General features: G+C 42.4%; 1 protein-coding gene across 5 annotated transcripts in view; it reads right to left on the bottom strand.

The window, feature by feature from the left end:
* ZMYM4 (zinc finger MYM-type containing 4) overlaps positions 1–14154 on the bottom strand; it is a 43844-nt gene extending 29690 nt beyond the window's left edge. For 2 of the 5 annotated variants that reach the window (XM_055705387.1, XM_055705388.1), the window contains exons 1-3: positions 13850–14154; positions 1169–1211; positions 229–759 (exon numbers count right to left, since the gene is read on the bottom strand). In XM_055705387.1, the coding sequence (XP_055561362.1) occupies positions 229–759; positions 1169–1211; positions 13850–13891 (616 nt within the window). In that variant the 5' untranslated portion in view covers positions 13892–14154. Of the gene's footprint in view, positions 1–228; positions 760–1168; positions 1212–2956; positions 3191–7689; positions 7954–13849 lie in introns of those variants that run through there. The other 3 variants (XM_055705386.1, XM_055705391.1, XM_055705385.1) reach the window with 3 other exon arrangements.
* Between the last annotated feature and the right edge of the window lie 11401 nt (positions 14155–25555).

Below are 25555 nucleotides of genomic sequence, written 5' to 3'. Positions count from 1 at the left end.
GTGGAGGATGAGACTCCCCCCCTAAAGCTGCCAGACCCTTCTGCAAACCCTAGTACTCACAAAGAGTTCACCATATTTCAGGGTTCTTTGTAAAATGCTTCCCTACGTGCAGCTATGCATATTCTCTTCAACAAGATGATGTTTTTAATAACTAGCCCTATTGCTAATTTCTGTCTAGTTCTTTGTTCCTCTTTGCTGGGTAGCCAGGTCTACGATGTCAACAGTTACCTGCTTTGTCAAGAAAACTGCTTTTCAATCTAGAATCCATATCTTTAGGGATTTTTTCCAACCGTTTTTCACGTTCTTGAAAATGTCCTTCTCTATTCTTGTCCTTCGCTGAAAAAGTCTCTTTGCCATTATCTCTTGTTATGCTAAAATCTTTTCGAATTGATTTAAATACAGGGCCCTGCTCAAATGGTGAAGCAAGATCCTTTTGGATTGCATTCTGAATCTGAATTTCTTTTTCACTGTCCAGTTCATGTTCTGTAACTCTCTTGCCCTCTTCCAGATGGTCTTCATCATGAATCGCTGAAGAAAGAGTGTCTTTTGGAGTGAAATTTTGATCATCTTCATTGTCACTCCCAACAACAGGTATGCCTGCAAGATCCCCAGAGTTCAGAAAATAATCGTCATCATCATCATCCAGCAGTGAGTTTTCAGATCCTGTTCGATTCTGTATTCCATAAGATAAGCTGTCGAGGGCAGGTGTTAAGTTATGGTCAGCATCCTCAGACATTTCTGCATCCAGAATTTCACCACCTAGGGAGAAAAAACCCACAGACAGTCAGAAAATTCACCAAACTTTATGCATAACAAAGGACAAGTGTTAAGTGTCCTTTGCTAATGTGTCTGAGGCTGCAATTTCCTGAATACTCTTAAGCCTTCTTGGCCCAACATTACTAATAAAACATTGCTGACATAAGAAACAGTTCTGTCCCACTCACCACACAGTGAAGCAGAAGCTGAATTGAGTAAAACTAACCAAAGAAAGAAAAACAATTAACTTGCAGTTCACCTCATTTGTAACACTTGTGCAGAAGGCAAGGCAGGGAGGGAAAAAGTAGCAAGGGCTACGCGAAAGGCAAGATAGTCTTTTTCAGCAGCAATGACACTTGTAAGAAATCTTTTGTGAAATGACAGCCTTATATAAATAAATAAAAATACTTACATTTTTCTGTAATATCAAATACCGCATCAGACTTCTCTTCAAACTGTAAAAAGGAAAACACTGTGTCAATATCTTGGTCAGCTCCCATGTACTTTGCTAAAAAATACACAGTTAAAGCAAAAACCAACAAGGACCACAATTCCTCCTCCTTCCTTTCTGGCCCCAAGCAAAGTTCTATGAATTAAGACTATTACATTACTGAGATGTCACATTTACCCTAACAAATGCATAAGTACCTATCAAAAGCACACAATAAAAATTTAGAATTAGCGTTGCTTCCCAGGGAAGGTGGAGGAGAGAGGGCAGTGAAGGGAATGTCAGAATTTTCACTTCTACATGCGATACTTGCACCAGCTCAAGATCACAGGTTCTGCCCACTTTGACATGCTACGAGCCTTCATTTCCTCTGAATGTTATACATGGAAAAACAGCACATACAGCTTCCACTGACGTGGGCTGCACAGACACAAAGGTTTCATCTCTGGAAGAAGGAATGTCCCCTTTCCAGGAACAGTGAAATGCAATGCTTAACTTCCTAACAGTAACGAGACAATGAGCATCAGTATGAGCGTAACCAAAGAAGAGCCAGGCTCGAGTGCTGTACAAAACATCCATTTACATTAAATGCTCCCTGACAGATGTTAAAGTCGATGGTATGCTCAGATACTGTCTGAAGACGTATGCGCACTCAGCATAATTAAAGTTTCCTTTAGAATGTCCAACTCATTAGCATCCTTCCTTTCTGCCTAAAAGATAACAGCAATTCATTTAAGTCATCTCTCCTCTCCCTGCATCTCTAGCTCTGTGCTTTCTTTTCTGGTAGATCCTGCTCACACTTCAATTCTTAAGCCATCTTAAGGAAAGTAATGGGATTTCATAGCAAAGGGATGATCTCTAATTTCATTTAACTCAGGCCATTTAGTTGATAAATCTGATATTCCACAGAACTGTGATGGGAACTATCAGTTTGGTAGCAGCCAGCTCCGGGAAAGGATGACAACAGATTGTCCCAGCAAAATTTGACAGCAAAAAGTCCGTCAGTCTCTTTCCACTATCACTTGCAGGTCTACAAAGACAAGTTACCTCCTTCAGCTTAACACATGGAACAGCGAGGACCTGTCTTGCAAATATCAAGACAATTTGATACTGCACCAAAACTTTCCAGCTTCTCTTAGCAGATAGCTGAGGCTGGAAAAGTGAAATGCAGAACCAAAAGAGAAAAAGAAAAAAAAAAGTTACACTTTTTGACAAGGCTCATGTGAACAAGGAAACACCTTCCAGGAAGGTTTGCATTCGGCTACTTCTATAATCCCGGGAGTGTCTCCAGAGATGCAAGTTTAATGTTGATGTAGAAGTCCACTTGTAGTCAACTAAGTTGACACTAGCGTAAAATTAATCTCCATAAATATTGGATATACTTGGTGTTGATATCAGTTGCTGAGAACAAGGATAGCGGTGGTGTACTGTTCTTACAGAAGAACAGAAAAAGGAACTTGTTGCCATTTGATATTACCAGATACGAAGCCTGGGGAGGCAAAAATGATAGCCTAGGTCCTTTTCTCTATGCGGACCTTCCTTGATCCTTTGCTTGCTTCGTATCAGTAATGCTCTTTCTTCTCCAAAAAAGTCTCAGACAATTTGCTGGCAGGGCGAGATAAGTTTTCAGTTGAGATGAAGCATTAGATCATCCTTTCCTCGAAGCAGGTTTGTATCAAAGTAGTTCTTTAAGTCCTTAGAGATCGAGTACCTGTGGGAAAGTATTCTAGGTTCTACCGCAATCCTGCTTACCTTATACATCCGAACCCTAGGCACTCCTCCTTCTCTGGTGGTAACAAATCTTTTAATAATAGGGGACAAAACCAGAGATGCTGTTATTAGGAAAAGAGTATGTTTTGCAGCCTGGACCCCTCCAACTCTTTCATTCAAAGAAACGACAACATGCAAGTCAGCACAAGGGACCACCTGCGAGAGCACATTAGGGACTACCATAAATATTTTGGACAAGTTGGAAAACATTTACAAGGCACTTCCCAAGAACAACGTCATCCTAGGGAGAAAAAAAAAAAGCCCTATTTTGTTTCTTTTCTCTTCCTTTTTTGAGTCTATCAAAATAAAAGATCATCTTGAGCATTTTCTTCCTTTCAAAGGTTTTAGTGTGCGGAGGAAGATCTGTGTCTGTGGTCAAAAGCTTCCACTGGAAGTATTTATAAAACAGGAACTTCAGCATCTGATAATACCAGCAGTCTTATCTAAGCCACCATCTAGTTTCTGACGGTAAACAGCAACAGAACTCCCACATGGTGTAAATCCAGAGAGAAAATTAGGGGAAGTGTTTGTAGGCTTCTGTATGTGGATACAGATGTATCTACATACACATAAATATCTATATATCTATCTCCTGATAAATTACTCATTCCCTAACAGTCTATAACCGGACCATGCTCTCAAATGAGGGCTCATATACTTTCTTCTTGAATTAATGTGGGGTATTCTCTCAATTAAATACGCTTCTATTCCTTTCCTGAATCCTGTTACAATCTTGTTTAATGCCATCTCAGGAGGAAATTTTGCATATCAATAGTTACATAAAAATATATCACCTTAATCATTCATGTAAGTTGGCTTTCACTGGCTTATGGTGTTGTATTATAGAGAAATGTAAGTAGAAATGCCCAGCTTACTATTTCTATATTATTCTATAACATGTCTGCAAGGCAATTCCCTCTCTCACCAGTTCTCATACCTCCTCCTTTGATTAGTCGTCAGCACTCTTAATTCCTTTCATTTCTTCTGCTCAGATTTTTTAAGATTTGGTGATTAGTGGAACAAAAATACTCTAGAGGCAAACATGAAACTGATTCACCAGATGGCATCTCCTATGGGTCATTTTTGACAGATCTAAGAAGAGACACCTCAATATCCCAGATTAAGTCCTAAATAACTACAGAATGGAAAGTATCAGGAACAGCAAGTTTTCTGTTAAAATACTCCAGGCTTCAACTCCTGAACACAGTCCTCAAAACGTACTTGCAGTTGTAAAAAAACCCTCAAGAATGTATTTTAAAGCACCTTTACTCAATCATTTCGGTTAATATTTTGCCAGAGAATAACTTCATGATACTTATTGCTTTTAAGTAGTGAGCATTCCTTAAGAGTTTAACACAGAACAGTTTAAGTTTGATATTAGCAAAATTAAATGTTTTACAATGTATCTTTCTTAGTGACCCTGTCTCGTTAGCTAGCATTGTACACAAAGCAATGCTCTGTGTACTCAGGTTGTAATAAATAAATAAATGAAACAAGAATATACAAATGGTGACAAAACAATTAGGTATTCCTGGAAGCAATGTGTTTTGCTTTAAATTAACTGCTCTTTATATAAAGACAATACTGCTTTTATAAAAAAAATAAAATATTTCACTAGCACTAACCCATCTTTGCTTGGAGCGGGTGACAGAAAGACACTGTCTACACTTTAATACAATGCGCTAATCTGAATTAACCAAAAACCCGTTTAATACTTTAACACCATTCAAAGTTGCCATAGTATCCATAGATCAAACAACTAATAGATTATTTTCGTGCAATATAAAGGGAAAAGCTGCCTGCAGCTGCAACCTTGTTTTGTATGCAAAATAGAGAATTTCTTTTAAAAAATAAACAAAGCAACGGGAACAACTCCACATACACAGGCACGTATCTTTCTAGCAAGCCTTCTGAAGTTTGATCCTAGGTTTTACTGCATCCATAAGCAAACTGCAGGAAGGAGGCAGATGTTAAGAAAACTGCAATTAAAAAGTCAAGCACGATTCTCAGTTTTTTCTCTGTGCAGCCTCCTTATCCCTATATACATACCATAACCCCCCCACTTCGGAATTCATTAAACTGATAAGGAAGAACACCATTTAAAAAGGACACCAAAAAAAAAAGTAATTTAAACTGTCATTGCTATTCTTGAACCAGGTGCAGTGAGCTCAGGAAGCATTCCCTGACCTTTTACACATGACACCCCTGGAAGGGATGCCAGGCAGCCAGCCAACCGCGCTGCACCTCTGCTACGGGAAAACTCCACGACACGAGCAGAATTAAGCAGCAGGTCTCTCCCGGAGCTGCTTTCCACCGAAACACGGACAGACCTAACGATTCGTACCTTCGGAGCACCTAAGGAGGGAAGAGCAGAGGGTAACAAAGAGCCAGCCTGCTGCAGATACCTGCTACAGGAAAAGAACCACTGCGGCAGGAAGGGAACCCGGCGGGGTCAGGCGAGCCATAGAGCTCGGCGCGGTGTGCCGGGCTGCAGAGCCCCCTAGCCGCCCCGGACCTCCGTGCCGGACAGCCGCCCACCCCGGCCAACGAGTGGCCTGGCACCCAGGCACCCCGGCTGTCACCCTGCCACCCCGGCTGGCACCCAGGCACCCTGGCTGGCACCCCGGCTGGCACCCCGGCACCCTGGCTGGCACCCCGGCTGGCACCCAGGCACCCCGGCTGGCACCCTGCCACCCCGGCTGGCACCCAGGCACCCCGGTGGTTTGCTGGTGGGGGGCCGCACATCGCCCTGCATAGGTGAGGATGGGAGAGGGAGAGCGCGCGAGCCTGGCAGGTTTTGCGAGGGGTGTCCTGGAGGCTCCCCTGGGCATCTGAGCCATGCCCCGGACTTCGAAAGATGATTTTAAATCTAATCTAAGGGCAATTAAATGGATAGTATGATGAGTGCTTTTAAAGGCAAATCCCAAACAATTGCCTATACATGTAAAAAGACAAAGGCAGGCATTTTTCAGCTTCTTGTGGCTCCCCATCTTCCTGTTCAAGAAACACAGTTTTACCTTCCGTCTCACTTACTTATGCATCTCCAATTCTGAACTTTCAGGAAAGAAGGTTTAGGCACATGCTGCTACCGTTTCATTTGTCCATTTTTAGAATCACCAGAAATCAGGGGGAGTGGTTCAGCATGTTAGTGTATTGCCCCTTTCTGTCCCCAGGTTCTCCTGACATTCCTGAATGTGCTGAATATTCATGGCCCAATTCCAAATAAAGCCCCTGTCAACCTCTTGGTTTCTTTATCCACCACACACACAGACCCACAGACACAGACACCCAGACACACACACAGACACGCAAGCTGCAGACTGTTACCAACCTACATGACGCCAAGTAGACGAGCCTGTCAAACACACAGAAGTTACAACGTGCCTTACTTCTTCTGAGTGTTTGGTGGGTTTAATCCATACCTATAAAAAACAGAGGGGGGGGTCGAGCCCTTTTCCCATCCACCCACAAACCCACGGATTTCAGAAGGCAGCAGCTCCACACGGGATGGCTTCACCTTGCAATGGTTTTTGCAAAGACACCAGTTTGATGTGCTGATCTGAAGCCTGCTAGATGTGTGGGCTTTGCAAATTAACAAACACACACAGACACAAAAAACATCAAGCAAACAAACCAAGACATCCACAGTAAAGGCTTTCTTAAAAACAACTTCCCCTCAAAACCTCACGCCTGGCTATGCACTGAACTTTTCTGCTGCTGGTTAAAACACTACAACCAACTGTTGACACTAGGATTTTGCTTACACTAAATCTGTAAGATGCAATAAAGATAATTCCTATTTCTCACAGCCTAAATCAGAGAAACTAAACTGAAGTTAGAGGGATGTAATAATCACCAAAATCAGAGCAGGGTCCGTATCATAACAATGTATGTTTCTGCTGTGATACTCAGCAAGTAATTACTCACAACTAAGTATTTCAGTTCACTTACATATTTCAGCATCCCACAAGAAAGACAGCATTTCCCAGACTACAAACATACACTTTTGGCCAAAGCTTTCAAAAGTATAGCTATTTAGAAGATTATGTTCTGCAAAGCATGCAATCCTTTTAATTCCGTTTAACTCAGAAGCTGAGTAGCTCATTAAGAAAGAGCCATCACCATGTATTTTAAGGGAAAGCCAGTCCACGTAATACAACTAAGAAGCAATGAAACAGGACCAGTACTATAACCTCGGAAGGATCCCTTACTCAATGTCTCCCCCAAGAGGATAATTAACCATGTTAGTAACTGCTTGCTACTAGTTCTGCTACTAATGGGGGGTGGGGGGGGGTGGGCAGGAACCCCAGCTCTCTGTAAATAATCTTTAAAGAAAAGTGAAACACGTATAAAACCTAAGTCGTCTGCTTTTCATTATGATGCGTCCTCAGAAACGAAGCCTACAAGATGGCTTTGCATGCAAATTGGGAAAATTTACAAATTTAGCACCTTCTGCTTGTTGATAAACACAGCAGGGATTATCAGCCCTCCTTCACAGAATGGTTTATATGTTAATAGGCACGCACTGGTGAATCACCTCATCTACCATTAGGTCCTGCAAGTCTTTTCCCTTCTTGTAAGAGTTTGTTGCCAGCAACAACAATTGATGGTGAAAACTGGAGAGCCTGTATGTATATTCAGTTCTCTCTATTTCAGTATTTCTGTCCTTAAAGAGAGAAAAGCAATCATGTGATCCACTTTAATTTTCACAGTACCTTCCTAACTCTGGCTTCCTTCATGCCTATTCTGCTTCTCTTCCACATTCCTGTACAGCTCTACAATTTTCTCCTCTCCTGCTCTTATAAAAACGGGCATTTGTCTCTTTCAGGTGGCTACAATTCCAGTCCTGTTTGTAGTTGTTGCCCTGGTTGGCTTCTATTTTTTTCCTTTGCTATGAAGAAGTGGTCCTTACAATAGGCAGCTTAGTTGGATGTTCCACCTTCTTCGCACATATTATTACAAGTATCCAAGGCTCTTCAGAATGAAATGCCTGAACACCTGTAAAAGCAGGCAGAAAAAACACTAGTACTATGTGATCAGAGCTCTCAGCTAAGGTCCTGTGTGATTGCTTCATGGAGCACTCCAGAACTGCCCTGTTACACGAACAAACAAGACTGTCCACACAGAGCACCTGCAAGGACATGAACAACGATCACAGCCAGGCAGTAAAAAATACTGACCCACGTCTGCTTGATTCTTCTGCCTGCAAAGACGTGATGGAGGTAAAGCTTATCTTATATAGGCATCCTCCTCCCAGTGAAACTTTTTAAAAATATATTTAAGCAATCAATTTAATAAGTTTCAAGATAGCAGGAATTTTGCCAATAAACACACAAAAGTGTAATTTTTCCATAGAGCACTGTAACAATTCCTACCAGGCTAATATTAAACATAATCAAGACCTGTTAATAGTCTGCATTAACTAAACTGTATTTCATAAAAGCTTTCTTGAGCAAATAACAACACTTATTAATGATTAAATCTCTCCATTTACTTTTTAGACTGTTGTAACTAATACCAAAATTGAAAAAACTACACAAAAGTTACTCAAAAAAAATAATAAAAGAAAGCAAGTCCTCCAAAATGCCTCCTGTAGGAATAACTCTGTACTGTTGTGCTAATTCTGTCTCAGGTTCTTCTCACCTAAATTTAGACAACTAAACATTAGTTTATTAAGCTAGTGATTCAGGTCTCCTCTCTTTCCATTGGAAATTAAGAGATACCTGCAGCAGCAATTCATCCTGCCCTGGACTGAGCAGATGGATCTTTCAGAGATTCCCATCGCTTACATTGATGGCAGAAAGAGTCCAGAGCACCTGGGTGAGACTAGACAGGTATCTATTTTGTGGGTACAGCTTATAGCATAAAGAGCGCAAACGGAAAACTTTTATTTCTACACTCTCCACTAGGAAAGTAAACCCAAGAATTTCCTACAACTCTTTGTCCTCTATTTCTCACCTAAAATACAGCACAGTCTGCAAAGTCCATTTCAGCACAGACACAGCAGAGCAATGCACAAAGGCAACTTCACGTTGGTTGCTAGTTCAGAAGAGTCCAGGATTCCTGCACTTTGCTTGTGCTCTCCTGTGCCATCTTCTGTGTGGAGCTTGTGCTTTCTGACCACCACTGTGGACAGCAAAAGTCTAACACATAAAGACTGGGGTCTTTAGTAACTACTAATCCCGATGGCTCTCAGATCCAAGTACTTAGCTAACTCAGGACCAAGACTCAAATTTTTTTATATTAAACTTCTCCAACTTCTTAGAAGTCTTAGAAGACTTCAAATATTTTTCTGAATCTGGACCCGCTATCAAAAGGGAAAAGGACCAAACGTAAAATTTAAGTTTTCGTTTTGTTACCAAAAATCTGCTGTAATAAACTTTGATTAGAATGGTAACTGATTATCATACATTTTTTACTAAAAACTTCAGAGGTATTAGACACAACACACTTCAAAAATTTCTAATGTATAGGTAAGCCCTGTAATACTTCAAGCTACTTTTAAAATTAAACAGATCTAAAGCAGAGAGCAAATATGGTAACCAAAGCTAAATAAATTACCACCATTCTTCAGCCAGTATTTACAGAAAGGACAGAATACATCATGCAATTTTTTGATCAGTTCCATCTCAGTAAAGCACAGCTACAGTCTTTTAAACTTTCTCTTGCCCTTGAAATTTCTGAGTAGAACTTCCAAAGAACCAAAGAAAAAGAGTAAGGTAATACACACCATCTACTCTAGGTCATGAGGTTAGCACCGATCTGCAGCCTGCTCGACACTTAAATCGGTCTCCCTTTTCCTGATATGGTTCAAGAGCAGCTCGTGATAGCAGATTTCAATCTCTTTCAAACTCAGATGTCACATGGGTTTTGCTTCAGCCTGGTATGAGCTTCTAGAAATAAAGTAACTGCTCCTGGGATCAGCAACATCCAAGGATTAGTTTATCATGGCCTCACACCTAGAGCATTCATGAAGCACTCTACTGATCCCTTCCAATAACAGAGTTCACTTTATCCTGAAGTTATTTTCCCAGATTGACTCTTGCTCACTCTCTTTTTTATCTTTCCACTGGACAACTAATTAAAACCCCCAACCTTGCGGGTGTACTCTACCCATCTCCCTCTTTTGCCCCTGCAGAAACGCTTTTTTTTTTTCTATCAAAGAGCATAAAGCAGAATACAGGCTAAGATGACAGACACTGAGAGCACACACGATTCTGCTAACACGCCCTTGATGAAATATTCTCTGCTGGAGAAGCTTTAATTTGAAGAGTTTAGATGATCATAGAGAGTAAGTGTTAAGAGCAAAAGCAGGAGCGAAGTACAAGAGCACTGCTTTTATGCTGTTATGGCACTTATAAAATGGATGATGGAAATCATCTGAACAGAGTCAGTCACTGACACAAAGCCTTGAAGAAAGTTCACTAGATAAAGCTTGCTACAAGACTCATTTAAGGAAAGGCCAATGTGAATTGGAATGTCTGGAAGGAATAATGGGGATACAACAGTCATTAAATGAGAGAAAAGTTGAGATAACCACTTCAAGGATGTTGGGAGTGATTTCAGAATTAATTGTCACTATCCTAATCACACAAGGGGCCTTGAAGTAAGCATAAAGAGCTTACTTAACTTTCCTGTATTTTATACAACGTGAAAAGTCCTAATGCAAAAGACTGAGATCCATTATGCTTATTTTTAGAATTCAGAAGGTGAATTCAAAGATTATAACATCAAAGCATCCTTTGAGGGATGCACAAGCCTTTGCAGAGAAATGTTTTCATTGTCTTTGTACCATTCAAGAGGAGTTCAGTAACAAAACTTTCTAAATGTGATGACCTCCTTCAATGTTTACTTAAAGCCATGCAAAATTAAAAATCTTTTGCAACTGTTTTGTTGATGTAGACACTCAGGTGTTCACCTATTCACACCAAATTATTTTCCAAAAGCCCAAGTCTCAAATTTCAGTAGTTAACACTGTACAGCTCCAATTGTTCTGTCTAGTTCAATGGGTTGACAGAGTATTGTAAATAAATGATCAACCTATTCAAAATAGAAACTGTTCAAAACAATGATATTATACACAAAGTCAATTTGCCACAAATATTTTTATAAGCTAAATAAAAAACCATACAAGCATACACCTTTCAAGTTTATATTTATATTATTTAATAAGGATGAAAAGTTGAATATGTTGATATATTTTCCTCAGAAAATACACGTTTTGATTTTGGACAGAAATTAACCACCTCTAAAATAAGAACTTAACCATAAAAACTTTGCAGATACTATTAAAAAAATCAAAGTTAGACAAACTTCTATGTTAATCTTACACTGGCAAAACCTTTCTTTTTTAGTTTGTTGCTCATTACTGTGGATTGAGCTAAAAGATGACAATTGCTTATCAATGGGATTCGAAAACTGTCAGTTTCAGTATATATGCTTCTGGAATTGCAGAATTTGCAAAATATTTTAATATTGAAAAGAAAAATTCTGAATATACCAGCACTTCCGAAGTTCCCCTCGGAAAGAATCATTAAATTAGTCTTTTTTCCTATATGAAGGAAAATAATTTTTTATAAGAAATGCTCATTATTCCTTAGGCACAGGATTTCGAGAAGTCCATCATCATGTTCTCCTGTAGAATGGGAACTAGTCCACTAAGAGGAACGGAACATGCAGATCTTGCAAGACTTCGTTAATTATGGCTTTAATGGAAGATCCAAGTATGCTGTATTTATGGTATGCTAATCTCATTCTTTCCAGGTTCCATCATTCCTTCAAGCAACCAGGAGGGATTCACTTCTCCTCATGTTCCTCAAGAACATCTTGGTGCATAAACTGGTTTTGAGATGGGGAGGGAGATGAGGAAATTCACCTCCCTGACTCGGAAAATTACAAACTGATAGAACGCAGTGCACTGGTGCTACTATTTATTTTTAAAAATCTCACTGGAGCCTTTCTGGCACAATTAAGATTAACCGATTAACCTGTCAGACTTGGGACCAGGAAGGTATTTTCCTTCAAGCTGGATTGGGCAAGTTGTGTTTCCTCTTTCCTTACTTACTTGTCTGGGGCAACTCCACTTTTCAGGACCATCCCGAAACTTTACCGAACAAGTTCTCTGCTACTGCAGGAGCAGAGAACATTATCAATGCCAACAGCACAAAAGGCTTTCCATAATGTACAGGGACAAGTGGAGCAATAATTGATGGAGACTTCTTGACTTACCACCTAGTGGATAACTGGCCAACCAATAGAGAAGTAATTTTTCCTAAGACCAATGAAGATGATACTAACTTGATGATACTTTCTTATTCCTTAGCAGATAATTGGCAAGCTTGAGAGGAAAAAGAGCAGTCTTCCTTTTTTTTGTGCTGGTAATGCCAGGTAACTTGACAGATGAATTGAGCGTATCAAGGCAACGAGCATGAGGAGACCACTAGACACCATGCACAACCTCTCCGAGCAACCTGTTCCAATACTTGACTATCCTCATGGTGTAAAAGTCTTTCCCTATGTCCACTAACATTCAATGACTAGGAATGAAGTTTAAGATTCCTTAAGTTATCGTCCTACATGTAGCCACTTCCCTTTAAACTTTTTGCAGACAGCCAAAATCTCGATTCCCCCAAAAGACTTAAACATTTATGTAATATCTGTGAGCAATTTCGCAAAATTGTTTGAGTTTGCTCGTAAATCAGTACAAGTGTCTGAAAGATACGGGTCTGAGTCAATTCAGTGACGATGGTCTTTTCTGTAACTGCAGAGTAGCCAAACAATGTCTGCGCAACTCCTCCAATTAGACCCTGGAAGGTCAACTGCTCTGTTTAGCAGCAATTAATTTCACCACAGTCACAAGTTTCACATTCCCTGAAATAAATTCAGCAAATTAAACTTCTCCCACATACAGGAAAGGAAAACCTGAGCTATTGTCCTCATCTTTCTCAAGGCTGGAGAATGGGAAAACTTCTTCATCTTTGGGAAAAGGGAACTGGACAGCTCCGTGTCTTGCAGCGGACTATGGACTCTTCCACGCAACCACAAATATGACTTGATCTCATTGCGATCGGAAAGCTTTCCAGCAAAAGTTACACACATGCAGGAAAGAGGACTTGACTTGTTGCAAGATTATTTTGAGCGTAAAAGTTAGCCTCCCTCAGTTACTTCACAGACTACAAGGTGTGGGCCACAAAGAACCTTCCTTTTGGTTAAAAGACAATTTCTTCAAGTAGATGAGTGTGCCTACTGCACTTACAGACCAAGCTGTGGCAACGAAGGACTGAGCCTCAGGATTTGTGTGGCTAATGGTACTCACACAACGGTTACAGCCCTGGTACCTAACAACGGGATGAAACTGCCATCTTGACTCACTATGGCTTGATATGGACAATTGAAACAAATTTCAGAAGAGCAGCAAGAACGCCGTGTTTTAAACAAGGAGACAGCCAGTGATGATGGATCCTAGTTAGCTGTAAGTTTATTTTGTCAGTGACGCCAAGACGCTTCTGAAAATGATGTCTGGACGCTCTCCTTAAGAAGAGCTAAGCGAACACTAAGGAGCCCTTGAGAGGCAGCGTGGCTCAGGCCAGAGGGGACAGCGCTGCTGGCCGGCCTGGGGCGAGCAGGCAGCTGCGACGCGGGCCCGGGCTGGAGGGGTCCCCGCACGCCAGGTCCGGCCGCTCGGCGGCCGCCGGCCCCCCCCCGGCCCGGCGGGGCCGCCTGTCAGGGCCCTGGACAGCGGCGGGGGCCGCGGCGCCTCGCACGCCGCATCCCCGCGGGCCGGCGATGCCCCGCCGCCCGGGCCGCGGCCCCCTCCCGCCCTGACCCCGCCCCCTGACCCCTCCCCTTTGACTTCCCCTCGCGCCCCCCACTCACCCTGGCACGGGGGCCAGGCCCCTCCTCCTTGGCCTCCGCCATGTTGCGCCCCCCCTCAGCTGTCCCAGCCCGGGGCTAGGGGCCGGGGGTCACTCCCTCTCAGCCTTCTCCCCCCTTCGGGGGGCGCCGGGGGGACGCTCGGCGGGGTGCCTGGGCCGGCCCCGCGCCGTGCTGCGGTAGGAGGGGGCTGGCGCGGGGGTCCGGCGGCTCCCTCAGGGCGGCGGGGGGGCCGGACCCGCCAGGCCGCGAGCCCTCTTAAAGCTGCAACGACAAGCCCAGCGCGGGGCCGCAGCGCGCATGCGCCACGCGCCTGCGCCCGGCCGCGTGTCCCCGCCCCCCGCCCCCCCCACCCCGCGCAGGCGCGCGGCCGCCTCCTCAGGGCCGGGCTGGGTGGCTGCCCCAGGGCGCTGGGCCCCGCGGGGGGCCGCGGGCCAGCCCAGCACCCCTCACCTTGGGCGGGCTCGGGGTGGCAAGCGCCAGGCTCGCCCCAGGTCCTGGTGGGCCTCGACTGGCCCTATGGTGGCTACAGAGGGCTGTGACCTCGTGGCATGGCCGCCAGGCCTGGTCTGTGGTGGTGTGCGGTGGCGGTGAGGTGTCGTGGCACCGAGGGCAGGCCACGCCTCGCCCTGCCGCACCTCACATGCCACCAGGCCGAGGTGCTCAGGCGTGGCTGGCCATCACACAGTGCCCCCGCGCAGCACCCAACTCATGGTGTCACACCTCTGTGGCGCAATGCAATGTGCATGCTGCGGCCTGGCATCCCGCTCACCCCCAGGGTGCCCAGCCTTGTACCCAACATCAGCGGTGAGGCGGCCTTGGGGGATGGACCCAGTGGTGCGGGGCAGACTTGGATTGTTGCGACTTCCCTTCAGGAATGCTCCAGAAGTTGACACGTTGGACTTGCAGCTTTCCTGTTGGAGAGGGTATGTATTTGTTTATTCAACAGGATGCTCAACACAGCACAAACCATAATTGAACAAAGTAATTGCGTTCCAAACCCAAAGCATTGAAAGATTTTAACACCTGTTTCAGCCCAAGTCCGTTCACTTTTAATTTTGTGCTGCCGTGGAGCCTAGAAGTGCTTCCTTCCTGTGCTGAACGTACTGCACAGTGGTTTTGAAGAGGGCATGAAGTTTGGTTGTTCCCTTTATTAGACATTTGGGTTGTTCCCTTTATTAGAATCAGCCTGAGAATATAAACCAATCTGGGTATTTTTTTGTTGTGCCTCCATGGCATCACTCATGAACGAACCATTATGTAATTTTTAGTTAATTTAACATTTGTTGGTACAACTGTAAAACATCCGTGGTTTTAATGTTGGAATGGATGGTTTATATTTGACCACATTTTTCCTCATCTGGTGTTGATCAAAAGTTCATATAAGGGTTGTTTCTACAGACTGTGAGGACTTAATCCCATGAAGATTTGCATATCTGTTTAACCTGAAATACCTGAGAGGTCACATTTCAGTTGCAAAAATCAGCATAACCTTTCAAGGTTAAAACCTAAATATTTAAAGCTTTGTAATGTTGACTTTCATTTTCATGCTTTCCAATATTTAAGACGCTCAAAATGTTAGCAAGGCATAGGCCTCTTAAGAAAGAATTTGAAACTATGTGTAAGATACAGATTGTTGTCTTTTTTGTTGTGAACAATGTCAAACATCACCAGCACCCACAAGCAGTTGATGAGAACAATGTGTTCCCTTCTCCTTACTACTTAAATAATCTTAACTGCTAATTAAAACTTTGTCTTTAAGAGAAATCTCCCCTTCCTAGGTTTATCTGATTTGCACAATTAAAGGATGTTATTAAGCAGCAGCTGCATTTCAATGGTGAATGAAGTGATCCGTACATAAACACTGTCCTTCATCTGGCCTAAAATGCTAGATACATAATACTGGGATTCATTTAGGAAATCCTGTCAAGCCTCTCTTTAGAAATTACTGCATTCCAAGGACAGTGAAATAATTAATGTAATAATTTAATAAGTTATGAATAATGCTTCTCACTTACGCAATAATCCTCATCCTCAAGTATAAAATAATTCTAGTTGATGAGTCATGCGGTGAAATTTCTTAAAGAATTTGGGATTTTTTTATGACAAAAGATGCTATATGTAAACTGCGAGCTTGATGTGAAACTTAATAATTATTCAAAAATTACTTTTATCCATAGATAGCTACAGATGAAGAGAATTAATATTTTAATCTTTTTAAATGGGCCCAAAATATAGTAACCGTAAAATATTTAAATATGACTTAATGTCTGTATCGGTTTTTGAATAGCTAGAAATTCTAATGTAGTCTAAATATAGGGCTGCCACATGTCAAGGTTGCCTCAGACATGTCCACTCGTGCCTTGAGCAGATGGCATGACGTGTGGATGTTGTGCATAAAAGGCCACTGTGCGCACACAGATTCTCCAGAAGCATGTCTGTAACAGCACAGATGTGCTGTACATGTGCAGATCATCTGAACATTCTGAATGGGATTTTCTGGGAAGGTAGAAAATACAAAGAAAGAAAAAAAGTCAATAAAGTCAATAGCCCTCTTAGAATATAAATATTTATACATTATCTAAACAATTCATAACAATGTTGAGAAATCCAATTATTCAGAAGTCAGGAGGAAGACTGTAAAAGATGAGGCTGGTTTATGAATTAAGATCTTAAGGATAACAAAGTTGCTTTTTCTTTTTGACCTTGGGCTTCTGAGGCATTATAGTGCATTGCTTTCACATTTTCAGGCTGAAGTTTAGAAAGTGTGTGTGGGTCGAGTTGTCTGTTTTAATTAAACCTATATTTTCATGTAATCACAACTCCAAATGCTCAGACATTCAGAATAACTTAAAAATTCCAGTAGCGTCACAAGACTCGAAAAAGCTGTTATAACTTCTTGGGGCTACATTGTAAATCTCCATAGTATTTTATAAAATGAAAATTTAATATAACTTGTTCAAGCATGCTAACGGGAATGAACATCTTTATTTCATTCCATGGTTCTCATAAGTAAATTAGGGAGTTGATGGAAATATTTGAACTTTCAACATGCATCTGAAAATGCTTTTAGACCAGTAAAAAAAATATTTCGTTAGAAATAGATCCTGTCATTAAAATAGACCATAATACAACCATATGCTGTTGAAATTTATGTCTGATGGAAGGTTTGCTTGAGCTGATACTGTGGATAGATGAGAGGGTGACAGTAAGCATGGACCATTTAAAACTAGATCAACCCTGGTGTATTCTGCAGACATCTCTCAGCTCGTTCCCTGAATAGGGCATTTGAACTAGAGCAGGATGTTTTCCAGCTTGTTCAGACCTGACTTGCTTTCGACTCTGAATGAACTGTATATGTACTAATGTGGCTAAAAAAAGACACTGTATAATATGTAGATAATGTGGTGATAACTAGTGCAGAACAGACCTAGATAAACGCCTGGATAAGGCAGGGAAAAGATAAGATTGTTCCACAGTATTGTTTTTGAATTGCTTTTTAATTTACCCCTGGAGTGCCTGTATTATAATCTGCTGCACAATTCTGCATGAGACTATTCGTCTTTAAAACAGTGACATTTAAAAAAGAAACCATGAAACTCCTTTCACATGCAGGCTGCAGTTCAATGAACTGGATGAATGATCTTTCCCCATACCCACGGGCATGCACAGCTGAATATAGATCACCCAGAAAACCTGCCAGCTGTACATATTGAGATCTAAGCACTCCTTCCTCTGTTCCAGCTCAGGTTCTCTTCAGAGAATTGCGGTTGCAGGTGCTTACAGTAGTGCTGTGTACTTTCAGGCCAAACACAAATTAATAACAATGAATGATCCTGTTTTCAATGAGCTCAATGAGCGTCCAAATAGGACAGACTTTGTGAGGTGGGCTTAGAAACACGGCTGTTGCGTATGTTGTACCTGCATCTGGGGTCCAAGGAGAAGCTGAGAAGAACAATGTAGGATGTCCTGTATAAAAAGATGGGACTGCAGAGTCAGCAAAGCCTTACCTCACCGAACTCCTAGGACACTGCATTAGGAAAGGTTGAACCAGTGTAGGTCAGACCAGTATAGCTATACTGGCAAGTCACTCCTGTACAAACAAGCTTTGCGCCACTTAGAACGTGCTAACGCCAATGGAGTCTTCTGAGCAAAACCCCAGAGATTCTTTCAGGTTGTACTCAATCCCTCTGCAAATACCACCTTTTGCCAGGATGGAGATGGCGTTTGGCCTCCCATGGACACTGTGACACAAGGACAAGCATCTAGTCCAGCCAACGAGCACGAGACTTGTTAAGAGCAGCATATGCACCCGTTCACTTGGCACGTGATACCAGGGATGGACCCAGCACAGTGCTGTGCGGTTGTGGCATAGGATGGCCTGAGAGCAGGGACAGACTGATGAGAAAACTGAGGAAACGGAACTTGGAGAATTGAGGGAACATGAAAGATGAAGGAAAGGAAGGCTTGGAGCTGAAATGTGGTGCTTTGGGCACTTCTGTGCTGCTTTGGGCACTTCTTTGTCCCGGTCATTGTAGGGGACTGGGACTGGATGTGACGAGAGGCCAATTCTGCATCAGGTGTGGAGAGATGCACTGGGCTCATGGCAGCAGGAGCTACAGCCTCCCTCAGTCCCGGCCCACAGCACATCTGGCTTGGGTGCGGTACACAGAGAAGACTCTGTTTAAAGCTTAGAGGAGGCTTTGTTGGGGAATGAGGTTGAGTCTGGTCTAGGCAAGACAAACTGGAGCCTGGCATCTTTATTTCCTGCTCTCTGTACTGGCCCCTTGAACCCAGAGGCACCTTCCCAGCCGAGTAGTAGTGACAACGCCGGAGATGAGCAGCCAGCAGCTTTTTTTGTCCCAGACATGGGCAGAACTGCCAAAAGCTCTTAGTTCTTAGTGGCCCTGTACTGCAGACACTTCCAAGGCAGGGCTGGAATGACGTAAGCAAAAGCCATGAATGTTTCAGTGGAAAAACAACTGGTAGTGGAGTCTCTCCTTGGTGCCTGAGCAGGCTCGGGGCGGGGGGGGGCGGGGGGGGGGGGCGGGGGCAGGCAGTCCCAGCGAGGTAGGTTTGTCTCCCAGCTCTGGAGCTGCTCTGGCTTTGTCCCCCAGCACATGCTGGCTGGCTCGCCAGGCAGGATTTGCATTTCTCTGGCACTGGTGATGTCAGGGACCTGCCTCTGCGAGATCCCCCGGGGCTGCGAGGACAAAGGGGAGCAGGCGGCTTGGAAACCACACAGATCAAGGAAAGAGAAAAGCCAAGTTTAAAAGCAATGCATTCAGCGTGCTTAGTCATAGATACACAAATGCAGAAGGGCTGGCAGGGGCCTATTTTCATCCTGAAACACCCCCTCACGTCCCAGACTTGCCGGGCTGTGTTTGCTGTAGAGATAACGTCCCCTTCCCCCAATACTCACAGATTACTGAAGAAGCAGCCGTTGCAGAAGGGGGGAAAAAAATAGCAGTTGCCTTGCTCTGCCTGCAGGAGAAATGTCAGGAAGTGTCTGGTGGTGGGTGGGATGAAAGGAGGAAGCTGAACTCTAAAGAGAATATTCTAGCTCTGCTCGTGCTAACAAATGCCCCTCTGTATTTTGCTTGATAAGAACATCCAGGAGCGGGTCATCTTGTGTGCAGGCAGGACGAGAGCGGAGTAGTCACTTACATCTGAGGCATTTATTTGTACACGCTGCATTATCCAGAGCCCTCCATGAACTGGAGGGTGAAAAGATGTAAACAGCTAGGAAGAAATACAAGCGTCATCCATAATTAATAGTGTCTTTTTGTAATGGGAGTGATCCACTATTAATTATTAAGTTAATTTCTATTTGGATAGATTTGTGGGTGTATATGAAATTTGGACCAGGATTTAAGTTCAGTGCAATCACGCTTTTATTCTAATTACAATCATTATAAATCTATTCTGCATCTTCTTTTAAAGTCTAAATCAGACAGGCTTTTGTTTCCAAACATGCCAGACATAAGTTTTCACACACCAAATATGGCAGTTCTCAGATCCCCAAAGTGAATCTGGTTATAGATACAAAGGAAATTGTTTTCATTCATTGTCACTGTGCAACCCTGTGGAAATGAGAAAATAAGCCCAGAACATAGATAATGGTAAGTACACTGGATTTCTAAAATCACAGAGTCAACAGTGATGAAGGAACTTAATTGCATACATCATGAAATATTTAAACAGACAGTGACCAATGTGTACAAATGCAGATCTATACTTTTACATCTAATTCTGTATTATAAACAGCTGATGCTACTCTGTGTCAGTGACTATCAATCTCTTTTACTCTGTAGCCTTAAAAATTGTCGTATGCCATCCACAAGTCACTGTTTCTTGTAGTGCTTTTGAAGCTTATTTTTTGGTGCTTTATTGTGAAAAGGTCTGTGGTAGAAGCCCAAAACTCAGAGGGAGAAGAGAACCAAATTTCTTATTTAACTATAGCCCATCAGCTAGATATATCCTTGAGACATCGATGCATTTAGTCCATAGCAGATTGCGGCTGGAGGTTAGCATAGAAAGCAAGCAGAAAACTCATCTTTGTTGCAGTTGATATTCTTACATGGTCCTTAACTGTTTTCCAGCTATATTCATGCCTTGCTTGTGCTACCAATAGAGATTTATAGGCAAGTTTTTCTAATGGAGACGAGGCTTTTAGTAACAGAAGTTTTGTACCAGGCTCCTAGCAGATTCTTCTGTCAAGGCACAAGAGAGGAAATAGGAATTTTCTCTTTGCTTTTGTGTCTTTGCTTATTTTTTTTTTCATCAGCTCTTCTTGCTGAAAATCTGAACTCCCACCCTGTGTAAACTTCCTTCCTGTGACATAGCCCTGTGCTTCTTTGATCAGCCCTGGAAGAGTTAGTGTTGGCAACAAGCTGTCATCACTGAGCACCCAGAGAAAAATAGGGTGAGATTAGTAAGACCTCAATGAGCCATTGTTCCAGACAGCTTGCAGGCTCTGCGAGGCTTTGTGATACCATGATGCTTAGAGAGTATTATTTGCCATAATAAGACACCAAAGCTAATTAAAAAAAAAAAAAGTCAGCTGAGACTTTTGCAAAATCTGAGCTCAAGTTCACAAATTTTGCCTGGGATAGGTCAGATTTATAATCCTCTGTGGAGTCTATTCAACTGTCTGATGCTACAGCAGTATTAATTTTATCTTTGTCTTCTGAGAGTTACTGAAAAATGACATGAATAATCTATGGAGTTGTTTGGCCATTTCTGTTGTTTGGAGACCTGCTCTTGGTTCTTTATTGTAAGTTATGCAGGAGCACCCACTGACAAACTCTGGTTGCTGCTTTCTAACATGATCCTGAATTTCATGCTGTAAGTACATCACTTGTTCCAAATTCAGAATAAAACTGTTTATTTCAATATTTCTGCCATTTTCATGTTATGAAAGAAAGGTTTTCTAGTTTTCTTATGGTTATCTCCTGTATGTTTCCAATGTCTCCCCTTTTGAGTGAGTTTATGCTTTGGAAATAACAGTGGATTAAAAAAAAATACACAGAGAAGACATTGCTGGTCTTTAAATTTTTAGGAAAGTCATGGCAGTCTGATGAAATACAGCATTGTGAATCTACTCACTGTTTCTGCCCCGCTTACATTCTTTGCATAGCCAAACATTAACCAGAACTGCAGCTCAGAGCTGCTGGTATTTTTGCAGAGCTGATGTATCTGTTTTCTGTTGAGCTCTTGTCTCGTCTGTAAGAATGAAGAACAGGATTCTCTTTAACAGCTACCTTCCATTCTTGTCACATATTTATTGTCAGTGACAAAATTTTAAATTCTTTTCATAGAAGGAATGGAAGCTGTTAACTTTAGGGCAGTAGGAAAAAATTTAGTTATGCATATCTTGTTTCTCTCCACAGCTCAAGGAAATATGTAGATTCATGGCTTTGTTGTACAACTGTGCTAAGTGCTTCTGCAAGCCAGTAAGCATCCTTAACTCCAATTGACTTCATTGGAAACGGAGGGCTCTTGGAGCCTCTTGGAAGACAGACTTGGCATGCTCAAGTGTGCCTTCAGCAGATACACACACTGTGTACAAGCATCATTCTGCCCACTGGCAGAACACAGCTTCTGCTGAGAGAGGAGAAGACAGGTGGCCAGGGGAGGGGAAAAAACAGTTATTCCCATGCTCAAGACACCAGATTCCTCTTCTCGCCTTTCTGTGGGTTGTGTGATCTTGGACAAGTGACAGAACTTTCCAGCCTCAGAGGTCTCTATTTTTAAGCCAGGTTATGAAGTTAAATATGTTAAAGGTAGTGAGGTGGTCAGATACAGTGGCAGTGGGAACTGCATGAGTATGAATGATTACTTGCACTTCTTAGATTATAACAGCGGCATATAACACTTCTCAGGTCATATAAAATAGCAGTGTAAAACATTTCCTTCTTTGGTGCAATGATTCCATGGACTTCTTTTTTCAGGCCCAGTGCTTGTCTTACCTGTCCAGTATCACCAACCACGCCCTCCCTCATGACGACTAGAGCACAAAGCAGTGTCAGAAAAACCACTGAGGAGTAGAGCAGTGTTCTTGGATCTGTGAAGTAGTGCAGAGTATTTGTAAACAGGCTAGAGATTCCACCTGTGGCCTTCCACACCAGCTGCATTGCCCATCACGGGAAGCGTAGAGAGAGGAGGAAAAGGGAAAGGGAAAAGAGGGGACATGACCGCGGAAGTTTGCACTTCCTCACCAGTCTGCTGAATGCTTCTTTCACAGAAAGAAGTCTCTTTTGTGACTTTGATGCTAGTTTGGATTTTGGCAGAGGACTCAAAACTACTGCTACTTAAGACATTTCAAGACCTTAATTTAGTTCAGAGAAATTATAAATGAACTTTAACCCTTCCATGTTGAAAGAATGGTCTCCAGCAGAACTGTGAATGTGTGGTTGTCAGTAGTGTTCAGATAGCAGACCCTCCTTGCACATCCAATATTATCTTTTTTGTAGACTCTTGAGCCTGATTTGGATCTCTTTTGTTCCACGAGGAATCAAGATTATATCCACTGAAATCAATGATGTTACTGTGCAAAGACAATCAACCCCTCCTTTCCTTCTTTCAGTCTCTATAAATTTGCTTGACGTTCACTGTAATCTCTCATATGACCCTGCAATTACTTTCACTCATCTGGGTTAAAAAATGCCCTATGGGCATATTTTTCATGGTATACAAGAAAAACCTCTTGGACAGCAGGCTTAATCCATGCTCAAGGAGGGAGTGAAAACAATGCAGGAGGGAGAGAACTCTCATCGTCAAGTGACACAGGAAAGTTGCTGAGAACTGGTGTGGCTGGGTAGCCGTTACAACAGCTACTAGCCACTCCTTCCGTCCTGCCTCTCAGCTTTATGTACCACATGTTGCTGCAGGCATTTTACTTCCTGCTTTATTCTATAAAAGGTGAAACTATCGTTCATGAGACTGTGTTGAGCCCTGGAATAATGAAACCATTCTGCAGAAACCCCTGCTGTTCCAGACAGGTTTATCCAAGCGCTGCACCACAGACTTGACTAGCAGAAACTGCAGCAGGGTGAGGACGCTACCTTGCACCTTCTGGGTGCCTCACTGCTCTGATCTCCATCCACTCCTCTTGTGCTTCCTGATTTTTAAAATTCCTGAGCATATCTAGTTCTGTGACATACCTGAATTTGTGCCAACAGCCATTAAACTGTTCCCTTGTTGGTCAAAAACGCCCAGGGAATCCCCAGAAAATGGGACACATTTCCTCACAACATTTAATTGCTTCTTTAGTGGTGGTACATGTTACTGTGATTCATGCAGTTTTATTGTTTGTACGTAGGACACTTACCAGAACCTCATGGGGTAATTATTCTTAATTAGGAGGTTGGACACATGCTGCTCTTTCCTCCTGCAATCTGCAATTAATAATATAGAGATAATGCAGATTTCTTCTTGTCAGTCTTTTGTTTATGTTTGTAGGAGGAGGGAACAGTTTGGGGAAAAAATTATCTAAATCAACCACCTGCTGAGATCCATGCCTTTCTTACCTGAAGATTACCCTGTGCTAGATGGCAGCTGAAACATTCATAACTGCAGACACCTCACTGTCAGCCTAATTCCTCTTTCATATATTCCTCTAAGGCCTGCTACGGGTCTTTTTCTCCTCAGTCATGGACCACTTCTTACCATGGCTTAATTAACTTTTGTAAATCAGTTGTACAGTATGAAAAAAATCTTTAGAAATAGTAACATTGGTGTTATAAGTATTAACATTTTGAGTGAGGGAAGGGTCTCAAGTTCTCCCTCCTTTTTTGCTTCTCCCAGCAGCCCTTATTAAACTAAACTAATGTATGTATGCATGAAACATCCAAATAACTAGTTTAATATGAAGCATGGAGAAATACTACAGAACCACTTCAAATGTTACCGCAGTAGTCATAAAATGAGTTTCCAGTCTCAGACACAATGTTTATTTAGAGTGGAACATACTGGGGAGAAAATCTCAAGCTTTCTTCTGCGTGTTTGTTTTTGTATGAAAACAGCAAGCTGCCTAGTGCGAATATTTACAAAATAGGTGATTGTTACCAGAGGTCATTTTTCTTTCAAGTCCTTTTAGCGACATCAATGTTTCTTTGATTTCAAACCCAGGGTAAATATCCATACTGCAGTTACAAAACATGTAATCATATCCTAGCCTCTACCAGATATGTGGAAATGTAAAGCGACTTCGCAGACTTAGGGGCGTTGTGCAGTTTTTTGCAGAACTGGGGAAGAATTATACTCTTTTCTTTCTTTCAAAGGATGCTAAAGATTAATAGCTCCCTAAAATACAGTTCACTTATACTTAGGACACAACAAAGGCAAAACCAACCCTTTAATACTAATTTTTTTTCTTTTTTTATCTTTCTGAACAGATGTAACCAGGCATGACAACGAGCGAATGCCAGTGTTGGTGTGCGGCAAGAGCCAGTCCCGAATTTCTTCTTCCAGCTCCTTAACCTCTGAGACACCTCGTGGTGGAAACATTTACTGCTCGCGGAGAGGGGCTGGCATCTCGGAGAATCCATTTTAAAACAATTTGGGGTTTCCATTCTGCTGCACTTGGAATTGGTCAAATTGTGCAGTGGGTACAATAGCTAATTGGAGGACAAGATTGATCTATAGCAGATTTTTATTTAAAAAATGTGAACCCACAGGGAAATTAATTTTGCTAAGAATGAAGTCAGCCTTTGGCTGCCCAGGACTTCACAAATACTGAGATTGATTGATTTTATCACAACAATACAACAGTTACAGTTTCTGTGCAGGTAGAGCAAAAGGGCCTTTGCTTGGGTTTCATGTGGGGTTTGGTTCTCCAGACCCAAACCACAATGTGAAACATCAGCGGGAGCTGGGGTGCGTGATGAATTGCAACCCTGGTGAAGTGCACGTACAAAAACGTCACGTTGTTCGAATGTTAGCATGCCTCCAGTGCAACGCCACTGAAACCAGTGACATTAAATAGACAGAAAGTACTTTTGGCCTGTTTTCTTTGTTAGGACGTGGAATATGGTGGCCATAACCACTATGAATTTTTACAGCTGCTTTATTTTTCTACTGCAAGTTTGCTCTTTTACATTTTGGGGGAAATGACATCCACTTCCTTTTCAGCCAAGGAGACAGCGCTCAGGGCTGTATCCTGCATTTCCAGGGAGTTTGTGAATTGTGGATTGCTGTTCTTGGTTG

The sequence above is a fragment of the Falco cherrug genome, chromosome 3 (assembly GCF_023634085.1).
Source record: "Falco cherrug isolate bFalChe1 chromosome 3, bFalChe1.pri, whole genome shotgun sequence".
In the NCBI taxonomy this organism is placed as follows: Eukaryota; Metazoa; Chordata; class Aves; order Falconiformes; family Falconidae; genus Falco; species Falco cherrug.
Note: the sequence above shows the minus strand (reverse complement) of the source record. Positions and strands in the feature narration are given on the sequence as shown.